Raw genomic sequence first — 12,401 nt, forward strand, 5'->3', positions numbered from 1 at the left:
ATCTTTTAAAAAATTCTGATTTTCTATTAATATGACCAAAGTGAAATACTCCTCATTATCCTCCAACTGCCATTTTGTTATCCACTCACTTTACCTGTCTATATCTCTTTGCAGACTCTCTGTATCCAGTACAGAGCTTACATTCCCCTCATTCATTCACCAACTTCACATTCCCTGCTTAGGCCGTCAGAGTAGCACTGACCCAGTTTCCGCCTTATCCTGGACTGAATGATCCAGTGTGAGACTGGACAAGGCAGTGACCATGTTCAGTCTTAGTTCTGACACTGTCAGTGGACTGGTGTTGTATTTACCCTCAGTGCCCGTGCTGACATGTGAAGAATAAATCATTGGGTGAGGTGCCAGGAGAGATGGTCCAAATCTAATAAGGATCACGAATTGTGGGAGAGCTGAGTCTTGACCCTGTGAGCTATAATTACTCTGTTTGAGTGGTCTGAGTTTGCTCTGGGTTCCATTCCACTGCTGTAACTGGAGGTGGGAAGTGGGACGTGGAGATGATGCTTCTTCCTGGAGCATCTGTACCTCACAGTGAAGAGAATGCATGTTGTGTTTGCAGCTCTTATTTCAGGAAGGTGTGTGTTTGCCGTTGCAGGTGGTGGACTTTGGATGGCCTGATCTCCATGCTCCTCCATTGGACAAGATCTGCAGCATCTGCAAAGCCATGGACACCTGGCTGAACTCAGACTCTCAGCATGTGGTTGTCATTCATAACAAGGTAAGCTCCCGATGTCTGCTCCTTTTTGTAACCTTTCAGGGTGAGATCCCCACTGCTCTGCTCTTTGTGCAACAGAACAGAAAGGATACAGTCACCATCACTCACCTGTACGCTGTTAGTGAATCACATTAAAACAGCAACTCTCCCTCAGTCTTTATCCTTTTTGTTTTCCTTGACTTTGTGTTTTAGATTCCTCACATTGTTTTGCATAACTGGTCAGTTTTTATATATATTACATACATATATCTGTACATTTGATTCTGAACATTGCTTATCTTTCAAAATGTGCCAATTTCTGAAGGATCAGTGAGGACCTTGATTCGCTACAAATGTTCCTGTTGAATTAGACTTCATTCTTCAACCTTTTTAAAGCTTTGTCTAGCTTTTGGAACCAATCAACCATCAAAAAAGTGGAACTTCCTCCCAAAAATGGCAAAATGTCAGGTTCTGACTAAATACAGCAAGTTTCTCCCCAGAGAAATAGACAAGTTTCTCATTGAGATTTGACTGCACTACACCAGTTTAAAGGGGGTTGGGGTTGGGGGGGTGTTTTGCGCCATCATTGTGAGAGGTGGGGCCCTAAAGATGCCGGAGAGGCCAGCTCCACAGAAATCCTGATCTTAAATCAATATTGGACATACCCCACCTCCCGCTCACCGACATTGGGTCAGGGGGCATCACCCCATTGCCTCTGCCCATCCTATTTGGTGCAATTAGGCATTGCACCACCACCACCAACCCCCCTCCCCCCTCACCACCAGCCCCCACCAGCCCCCGTGGGTTTAGAGTATTTCAGAGATGTGGTTCCATGGATTTCTAAACCATTTGTCAGTCACGAGGTAAAAGAGTTGAACACTCAGTCTCTCCCTCATAATGAGAAGCCATAGTATTACACACTGGAATATAAAAGGTAACAGCTTTAAAATAGGTTTACATCCTGAAGTAAAGTACCATCACTAATAACAGGCATCCACTACCTGAACAACCCCACGATGGGATTGCCTGTTCTAGGCCTCACACCCCTCTAGGGCATTCCCCTCCAGACCTCACCCCTGCCAAGTCCTTGACCACCCAGAGACTACACTGGCCTCTGAGTCCAGTAGTGATTCCCAATAGCATTATGTCATGCTGGTGGACGGGAACATATAAAATTCCTGGAAGAAATGGCATTAGTCTGATTTTGAATATTTAAATACATTTAAATGAATGGACATCAGGGTAAAGCCCTGGCTGGCTGTGAACCTGATTATGTCACTGGTGGGTGGGCAATGAAGATCTCATTCTGAGACCTCCTCACCGCAGATTTCATTATCCCCCTCTCACAAGAGTTTCTGACCATAACGAGATTTATACCTACGTCAAATAGGGCTGGAAAATCAGAAATGAGAAGAAAGAAAATAGCGGGCATTATTTTTCAACATGAACAACTGACCGAAATTGCATCAAAGTAGCTAAAGTCAAGGGAAACAGTCAGAGGAGCTCATCATTTCAATGCCAAACTGGGACCTCAGTTTGTAAATACAAGGGATATTGAAGTTGTTCTGTTACTGGATGACTTAACAAGGAAACAAAGGATAACATAAGGGCAAAAAGAAGGGCATGTAATACTGCATATGTTGGTAGCAGAGTGGAGGATTGGGAGAACACCAACAAAGGTGACTAAATACAATGTCAAAAAATGCTAAAATAGACTAGGAAAGGAAGCTAGCTGAAAACATAAACACTGACACCAAAAGTTTCTATAGGTATATAAAGAGGAAGAGAATAATGAAGGTAGATGTTGGCCTTTTAGAGAATGGAAATGGTAGATAATAATGGGAACTCTTGAGATGGCAAAGGCAATAAACCAATACTTTGTCTTCACAGTAGAAGATAATAATTCTGTCCCAAAAACTGCAGTTAATAAAGTGGAACTTGGTGAAATTACTATGACCAGGGAAAGGTACTCAGTAAACTGAAGGGTTTAAAAGTAACTAAGTCTCTGGGACCTGAAGGCGTACACCCTAGGATGTTAAAGGATGTAACAGCAGAGATTGTGGATGCATTAGTTACGATATTCCAAAATTCTCTGGATTCTGGAAAGGTACCAGTGGCCTGGAAACATGCTTATTCAAGTAAGGAGAGGGGCAAAAAATGGGTAGCTACAGACCAGTCAGCTTGCCCGCTTGGTGGGAAGGCTGCTGGAGTCGATCATTAAGGAGGAAGTGACTGAGTTCCTCGAAAAGCAAAACTCAATTCACTGCAGTGTCAGCACGGTTTTGTGAAGGACAAGTCTTGTTTGACAAACATGCTAGAGTTCTTTGAGGATGTAACCAGCAAGATAGATAATGGGGCTCCTGTGGATACAATCTACCTGGACTTCATAGGCACAGTAAGTAGTCTCACAACACCAGGTTAAAGTACAAACTGTTGGACTTTAACCTGGTGTTGTAGACTACTTACTGTGCCTATCCAAGTTCGACACCAGCAACTCTACATCATACCTGGACTTCCAGAAAGCATTTGATAAGGTGCCACATAAGAAACTGACCCAGAAGGTTAGGTCCCAAGGGGTTGGAGCTAGAGTAGTGGCTTGGATTGAGAGTTGGCTGACTGATAGAAAGCAGAGGGTTGGGATAAATGTTTCATTCTCCAGTTGGCAATCTGTGACTATTGGGTCCCGCAGGGTTCAGTTCTCAGACCACAACTATTTACAATCTATGTCAATGATCTACAAGCAGGAACAAAGTGTAACATAGTGAAATTTGCTGACGACACAAAAATGGGTGCGAAAGCAGACTGTGACAAGGTGATAAAAAGTTTGCAAATGGATATTGATAGGCTAGGGGAATGGACCAGAATCCGGCTGTGGAGTTTAATGTGGATAAATGTGAGATTATCCGTTTTAGCCAAATATGTAAAAGGGCAAATTACTATTTAAATGGAGAACAGATTCAAATGGCACCTGTGCAGAGGGATTTGGGTATTCTTGTGCAAATCTCAGAAAGTGGGTATGCACATGCAGAATGTGATAAAGAAGGCAAATAGAATCCTGGCATTTATTGAAAAGGGTCCACAGTATGAAAATAGAGAAGAGTTGTTACAATTGTATAAGGCATCGGTGATACCACACTTGGAATATTGTGTTCAGTTTTGGTCACCTTCTTTGAGGAAGGATGTGATGCCATTGGAGGCAGTTCAGAAGAGGTTCAATAGATTGACTCCAGGTTTGAGGGGCTGTCGTATGAGGTGTTTGAGCTTGTACTTGCTGGAGTACAGGAGAATAAGGGGGATTTGATTGAGGTTTTATAAAATACTCAACGGGATTGATGAAGGAAACGTTAACCAAACGTTCCCTCTCCTAGAACAGTCTGGGACAAGAGGCTATAGTTACAGAGTAAGAGAGGAAATTTCAGGATAGAGAGAAGGAGAAGCTAGTTTTCACCGAGGGTTGTGAATCTCTGGAACTCACTGCCCCAGAGTCCAGTACATGTGGAATCAATCAATGGATTCAAGAGATAGATAAAAATTTGATCAAAAGCAGGATAAAGGGCGACAGGGAAAAGGCAGAGAATTGGAGTTAGGTTGAGATGAAGATCAGCCATGATTATACAGAATGGCAGAGCGGGCCCGAAGAACAGATTGCCGACTCTTGCTCCTAATTCCTTTGTTCCTATGAGTAATCCAGGGAATAACAATAAATGTAAAATACTGTGAATGTCGGAAATATGAAATAAAAACAGAAAATGCTGTAAAAACTCAGCAGGCCTGGCAGCATCTGTGGAGAGAAAGATAGAGTTAACCTTTCAAGCCCAACATGTCTTCTTCAGAGAAGTGTGCTCATTTGAGTGTTTCAATTTGGCTGGAAGCTGTCTCAGTAAAAGTGACTGGCAAACTGGCAAGTGGTTGTGAAAGCCACCTGGTTCACCACTTTATGAAACTTGTCACCATGGGTTTGCCTGATACGTGACTGCAATCCTACACGAATGGCCCAGACTGAACGCCCTCCTCCTGTCCCGGAATGACTCAATGACAATGTGATTGCCTTTGTTTAATGTCTTTAACCTACCACATGTTGTGTGTTGCCAAACATCTTCAGACTGTCTTATCTGTAATGACTGAATTCCTTTCTTTAAATTTTTCTCTGTCTGCTCCGCTGCCTCACATACCAGAATTCCTGATACTACATCCAAGTGATCACATCACACACCTAATTCCAGAAAGTCAGCGTCAAAGGTTTTGCCTGCACCAGCTCAAGCCTGAGAAACAGTGTCTATAACTTATATACTCACAAAAATGCAGCTTCTGTGGGCAAATCAGTGTGTAGAGGAACAGTAAATGTCCCTCATATCACCCTTTCTGCTCCAATTGACTTTGGTCGTGTTAGGGTTATCGTAAAATGTTACTAATAATCCAGAGAATGTGAGTGAAATTTTAATTCACTTACACAGGGTTAAAATCAAGCTGAGTTCAAACGCATTGCAGCGTTCTGGGGATTTGAGCTCTGAATGAAATTAATCTCAATGTAAGAGCTTAGGGAGGGAATTTCCACCCCCATTTCCGATGGGTAGGTATGGCAAAGAGGACGATGAATGAAGCGAGTGACTCACATCAGCTTTTCCTCTGAGAAGAATTCCCCGCTCAATTCTCCCTGTACCTCGTCAGTGACATAACGGGGTTCCTGCTGCGCAATGACAGGAACTCGATGATACTACATTTAAATATGATTATCAAACCTCCCCACAGTAACATCTCCCACCAAATGTCCTGGTGTCAGGTTTTTATAATTGGGGAACAGCCGAACAGAATCCACTGGGGATGTATAGGGGCACTGCCAGGGTTAGGGAGGTGCCATGGGTTCCATCTCTGTGGGAAGGGAGGCAGGTGTCTGTGGCATGGTGGGGGTATACAGTGTATACAGTGCAGAATAAGCTCTTTGGTCCATTGTGGCTGTGCTGGTCAAAGGTAAACCATCTAACTCTTCTAATCCCATTTTGCAGTACTGGGCTCAGAGCCTTGTATGCGTTAGAATTAAAAGTGCACATCAACACTTGTTTTGAGTGTCTCTTTCTCCATCGCCCTTTCAGACAGTGAGTTTCAGAGTCCCACTGAAAACCCGGCTGATGACAGCTAAAAGGTACCATTGCGCATGCAACGATCACTCAGTGTTTTGTGTATAAGTATACATAGTACACACTGAGAGATCTGTCACCCCTGCCATCCCTCCCCAAACCTCCCTTGAGTGGGCCTCCCCAGCCCACTGCTTGTCTTCTCCCTCCCCCTTTCCCGATCACTGGCCTCTCTGGCCTATTTCCGGGCCCGATATCCCGCCACCTGACCTCCACCCCTATACCACCCTTCCCAGATGATCACCATCTCAATACCCCCCCCAATCTATCGCTGCCCCAATTCCACTCCCCCCCACCTCCCCAGGTCAACCCCCATCCCCGCTGCTGACCACCTCGGGAGTCCCAATAGCCTCTGGTCCCACCAGCAAGGCTATCAGATAGGTCTCCATTGATGGGGAGAACAGGTAATCCTCACTGAAAAGGCTAAGGCAAATGAGCCCAGACGATTACTTCTAAAATCTAAATTAATTCTAAAATTAAACATAAGAACATAAGAACAAAAGAAATAGGAGCAGGAGTAGGCCATCTAGACCTTCGAGCCTGCCCCGCCATTCAATAAGATCACGGCTGATGGAAGTGGATCAGTTCCACTTTCCCGCTTTCTCCAAATAACCCTTAATTCCCTTGTCTATCAGAAACCTATCTACCCGTGACTTAAATATATTTAGCGAGGTAGCCTCCACCACTTCAACGGGCAGAGAATTCCAGAGCTTCACCACCCTTTGAGTGAAGAAGTTCCTCCTCAACTCTGATCTAAACTGCACCCCCCTTATCTGGAGGCTGTGCCCTCCAGTCCTGCTGTCCTTTCTGAGCGGGAAGAATCTCCCTACCTCTACCCTATCTATCCCTTTCATTATCTTATACGTCTCTATAAGATCCCACCTCATCCTTCTAAACTCCAACGAGTACAGACCCAGTCTATTCAGTCTCTGTTCATAAGCTAACTCCCCTCATCTCCGGTATCAGCCGAGTGAACCTCCTCTGCACTCCCTCCAAGGCTAATATATCCTTACGCAAGTGCGGCGACCAAAACTGCACACAGTACTCCAGCTGCGGCCTCACCAATGCCCTGTACAGTTGCAGCAAGACCTCCCTGCTTTTAAATTCTATCCCCCTCGCTATAAAGGCCAACATCCCATTCGCCTTCTTGATCACCTGCTACACCTGCAGATTGGGTTTTTGCGATTCGTGCACAAGGACCCCCAGGTCCTTCTGCACCGTAGCATGCTGCAGCTTTTCACCTTTTAAATAATAATCCCTCCTACTATTATTTCTACCAAAGTGGATAACCTCACACTTGCTAACATTGTACTCCATCTGCCAGGTCCTCGCCCACTCGCTCAGCCTATCCAGATCTCTCTGCAGACTTTCCACACCCTCCGCACAATTTGCTTTTCCAATCATGTATTCTAAACATCTATTTATAATGAGTTTTGTTTTTGTTTCTGATTATGGTTTATGGTACTGGGCATCAATTCTGTCAAGAGGCTAACAGATATTTACCATCATGAATATTTATCCTCACTTGGAACACTATTTTTATCAATGCTGTTGTTGAAACGCCAGCTTTGCAGAATTAAGTTTTCAGAAAAATTAAGAATTTGAGAGCTGTTTACTTCATCATAGGATTCACACCCGGAACCCTCACTGTCTCCCCCAGAGCCCTCACTGTCTCCCCCAGAGCCCTCACAGTCTCCCCCAGAGCCCTCACTGTCTCCCCCAGAGCCCTCACAGTCTCCCCCAGAGCCCTCACAGTCTCCCCCAGAGCCCTCACTGTCTCCCCTGGACCCCTTACTGTCTCCCCCAGAGCCCTCACACTCTCCCCCAGAGCCCTCACTGTCTCCCCCAGAGCCCTCACAGTCTCCCCCAGAGCCCTCACTGTCTCCCCCAGAGCCCTCACTGTCTCCCCCAGAGCCCTCACTGTCTCCCCCAGAGCCCTCACTGTCTCCCCCGGACCCCTTACTGTCTTCCCTTGAGCCCTCACTGTCTCCCCCAGAGCCCTCACTGACTCCCCCGGACCCCTTACTGTCTTCCCTTGAGCCCTCACTGTCTTCCCAGAGCCCTCACTGTCTCCCCCAGAGCCCTCACTGACTCCCCCGGACCCCTTACTGTCTTCCCTTGAGCCCTCACTGTCTCCCCCAGAGCCCTCACTGTCTCCCCCAGAGCCCTCACTGTCTCCCCCAGAGCCCTCACTGTCTTCCCTTGAGCCTTCACTGTCTTCCCAAAGCCCTCACTGTCTCCCTCGGAGCCCTCATTGACTCCCTCGGAGCCCTCACTGTCTCCCCCGCAGCACTCACTGTCTCCCACACCCATTCATGCCATGAAGGATTGCTCAACACTGAACACTTTTGCAAGGTTTTGGTATTTCTTTGTGAGCAGACACAAGGTGCAGCCTGAGGAGGGCACCGCAGAACTGGAGTAACAGAGTCTGCTGCTCGTGGGATTTGACCCTTTAGCATTTGCCAGCCTAACTAGACTTGGAAATCAACTAGCCAAGCAAATGAAATTATTTTATTGATTTAAGTGTTTCCTTGAGGGGTTTGGGGAGGAGTAGAAAGTTCACCACTGGTTCCTGTAAGGAATGGCTAGGAGCTTCTGTTTCCAATTCTCCCTTTCTCCCAGTTTATTGACCTTAGAGTTTAACGGTAATCTGTAATTTCACTGCCTATAAAGGAGCAGCCTGGCCTCATCCCATTCCTCTGCTCTTTTCCCAATATATTCATCCCCTTTGAGTAAATGCCCTGAAGGAAGAAGCAATGAAAACTGGGACATATGTATGCTGGTGTGTTTTTTTCTGATTGGGTGTCCATTACACTGTTCTGAGTGCGTTCCAGATGATATGAATCGTTCAATGTGTCAAAATCTCTCCGCTTTTCCCCTCTGCTTTTTCTGTCAATTATTTTAGCTCTGACTCTTTGGTCTCTGTTTCCAGTCACTGTGTCAGTTTCTGCTCATTTATTCTGTCAAAAACCCTCATAATGTTGAACCTTTCAATTGAATTTCACGCTCACCTTAGCAAAGAATCCCACGAAGAGCAAAGAAAATTCCAGCACAGGAACAGGCCCTTCGGCCCTCCAAGCCTGCACTGACCATGCTGCCCGACTGAACTAAAACCCCCTACCCTTCCTGGGACCATATCCCTCTGTTCCCATCCTATTCATGGATTTGTCCAGACGCCCCTTAAAGTTCCAACTTCTGCTTAATCTTGTCAGTGATGAATCCTGGATGCGGCCTCCTGTCAAACCCACTCAGCTCCCTCAAACCCACTCAGCTCCCTCAAACCCACTCAATTCCCTCAAACCCACTCAGCTCCCTCAAACCCACTCAGCTCCCTCAAACCCACTCAGCTCCCTCAAACCCACTCAGCTCCCTCAAACCCACTCAATTCCCTCAAACCCACTCAGCTCCCTCAAACCCACTCAGCTCCCTCAAACCCACTCAGCTCCCTCAAACCCACTCAGCTCCCTCAAACCTGCTCAATTCCCTCAAACCCACTCAACTCCCTCAAACCCACTCAACTCCCTCAAACCCACCCAACTCCCTCAAATGCACTCAAATCCCTCAAACTCACTCAGCTCCCTCAAACCCAGTCAATTCCCTCAAACCCACTCAACTCCCTCAAACCTGCTCAACTCTCTCAAACCCACTCAACTCCCTCAAACCCGCTCAAATCCCTCAAACCTGCTCAAATTCCTCAAACCACTCAACTCCCTCAAACCCACACAATTTCCTCAAACCACTCAACTCCCTCAAACCCACCCAATTCCCTCAAACCCACTCAACTCCCTCAAACCCACTCAACTCCCTCAAATCCACTCAACTCCTCAAACGCACTCAAATCCCTCGAACCTGCTCAACTCCCTCAAACCTGCTCAACTCCCTCAAACCCACTCAACTCCCTCAAATCCACTCAACTCCCTCAAATCCACTCAACTCCTCAAACGCACTCAAATCCCTCGAACCTGCTCAACTCCCTCAAACCTGCTCAACTCCCTCAAACCCATTCAACTCCCTCAAACCAACTCGACTTCTTTGAACCCACTCAAATCCCTCAAACCCACTCAACTCCCTCAAACTGATTCGACTCCCTCAAGTCCACTCAATTCCCTCAAACCCATTCAACTCCCTCAAACCCACTCAAATCCCTCAAACCCACTCAACTCCCTCAAACCGACTCGACTCCCTCAAACCCACTCAACTCCCTCAAACCCACTCAAATCCCTCAAACCCACTCAACTCCCTCAAACATGCTCAAATCCCTCAACTCCGCATGGTAGGTTAAATCTCACGGGATCCAGGGTGAGGTATCTAAATTGACAGGAGCCAGAGGGTGGTTGCAGAGAGTTGTTTTTCAAACTGGAGGCCCGTGACCAGCGGTGTGCCTCAGGGATCAGTGCTGGGCCCACTGTTATTTGTCATTTATATTAATGATCTGGATGAGAATATAGGAGGCGTGATGAGAGAGGGGATTAAGGGTTATGGGGAGAGGGCGGGAAAGTGGAACTGAGCCACGACAGATCAGCCATGATCTTATTGAATGGCGGGGCAGGCTTGAAGGGCTAGTTGGCCTACTCCTGCTCCTATTTCTTATGTTCTTATGTTCTTATGGTTAGTAAGTTGACACCAAGATTGATGGCATAGTGGACAGTGAAGAAAGTTTTCTCCGATTGCAATGGGATTTTGATCAATTGGGCCAGTGGGCTGATGAATGGCAGATGGAGTTTAGACAAATACGAGGTGATGCATTTTGGTAGATTGGACTAGGGCAGGACTTACTCAGTTAATGGTAGGGCATTAGGGAGAGTTATAGAACAAAGAGATCGAGGAGTACATGTTCATAGATCCATGAAAGTGCAGTCACAGGTGGACAGAGTGGTGAAGAAGCCATTCCGCATGCTTAGTTTCATCAGTCAGAACATTGAATACAGGAGTTGGAATGTCCTGTTGAAGTTGTACAAGACATTGGTAAGGCCACACTTTGCATACTGTGTACAATTCAGGTCACCCTATTATAGAAAGGATATTATTAAATTAGAAAGAGTGCAGAAAAGATTTACTAGGATGCTACCGGGACTTGTTGGATTGACTAATAAGGAGAGGCTGGATAGACTGGGACTTTTTTCTCTGGAGCGTAGGAGGCTGAGGAGTGATCTTATAAAGATCTATAAAATAATGAGGGGCACAGATCAGCTAGATAGTCAATATCTTTTTCCAAAGGTTGGGGAGTCTAAAACTAGAGGGCATCGGTTTAAGGTGAGAGGGGAGAGATACAAAAGTGTGCAGAAGGGCAATTTTTTCACACAGAGGGTGGTGAGTGTCTGAAACAAGCTGCCAGAGGTAGTAGGAGAGGTGGGTACAATTTTGTCTTTTAAAAAGCATTTAGACAGTTACATGGGTAAAATGGGTATAGAGGGATATGGGCCAAACATGGGCAATTGGGATTATTTTAAGGGTTTAAAAAAAAAGGCGCATGGACAGGTTGGGCCAAAGGGCCTGTTTCCATGCTGTAAACCTCTATGACTCTATGACCTCTATAACTCCCTCAAATGCACTGAACTCCCTCAAACCCACACAACTTCTTCAAATACACTTAAATCCCTCAAACCCACTCAACTCCCTCAACCCACTCAAATCTCTCAAACCCACTCAAATCCCTCAAACCTGCTCAAATCCCTCAAACCCACTCAAATCCCTCAAAACCATTTAACTCCCTCAACCGACTCAAATCCCTCAAACCAGCTCAACTACCTCAAACCGGTTCAACTCCCTCAAACCCGCTCAACTCCCTCAAACCCGCTCAACTCCCTCAAACCCACTCAAATCCCTCAAACCAGCTCAAATCCCTCAAACCCACTCAAATCCCTCAAATACACACAACTGTTGTCTGCAGCTGAGCACAAACGGCTCTTGGCTCTGATTGGTTTAAATGGCCTGAGCCTTATGTTGGTGCACTTAACGTTGTCTCCCCATCAGCCAAGTGTTGGGGCTTCCCCCGGTTACCCTCAGGGGAGGGGATTTTGGGTTTCTGCTGTGTTCATGAGGAGATTGTTGGTACCTGGAATTGTTCACTCAGCCTGAACCAAAATAATCCTGAGAACCTGTGATTGGTGAAGGATTCCCTAACCTGGGAGAAGGATTGCTCAAAATGTCCATCAGGAGCTAAATACCCAGATAGATGGGATGTATTTAATTTCTCAGTGGCTTACATTCAGATCTAAAAGCATTAAAGAAACCTTGTTAGAGGATCTGTAACAACCATATCAGGTCTCACTCAGCTCTTTCACACTAACAAGGTCTCATTGACTCTGGGTGACAGACAGGCATAAGCCTCTCGTAAACTGTGTTGCCAAGGGAACCACTGAATGAGGAATCTGAGCTGGGAGATGTTAACTTTATCCACTCACGGCCACTCAACCACAGCAGGAACGTAGCAGCAATGAGTGTCACTTAACAACTCTCGCCGTTCCTCAAAAAGTTTAGAACATAGAACATTACAGTGCAGTACAGGCCCTTCGGCCCTCGATGTTGCGCCGACCAGTGGAACCAACCTAATGACCCTC

General features: G+C 46.1%; 1 protein-coding gene across 12 annotated transcripts in view; it reads left to right on the forward strand.

Moving 5' to 3' along the window:
- The window catches only part of tns1b (tensin 1b), a 590,459-nt gene that overhangs the window by 408,287 nt on the left and 169,771 nt on the right, over nucleotides 1-12,401 (forward strand). For all 12 annotated transcript variants that reach the window (XM_080199610.1, XM_080199614.1, XM_080199612.1 and 9 more), the window contains one exon: nucleotides 611-733. In XM_080199610.1, coding sequence (XP_080055736.1) covers nucleotides 611-733 — 123 coding nt within the window. The remainder of the gene's footprint in view (nucleotides 1-610; nucleotides 734-12,401) is intronic.

This window comes from Carcharhinus amblyrhynchos, chromosome 11 (assembly GCF_965287045.1).
Source record: "Carcharhinus amblyrhynchos chromosome 11, sCarAmb.v2.hapA, whole genome shotgun sequence".
Taxonomy (NCBI): Eukaryota; Metazoa; Chordata; class Chondrichthyes; order Carcharhiniformes; family Carcharhinidae; genus Carcharhinus; species Carcharhinus amblyrhynchos.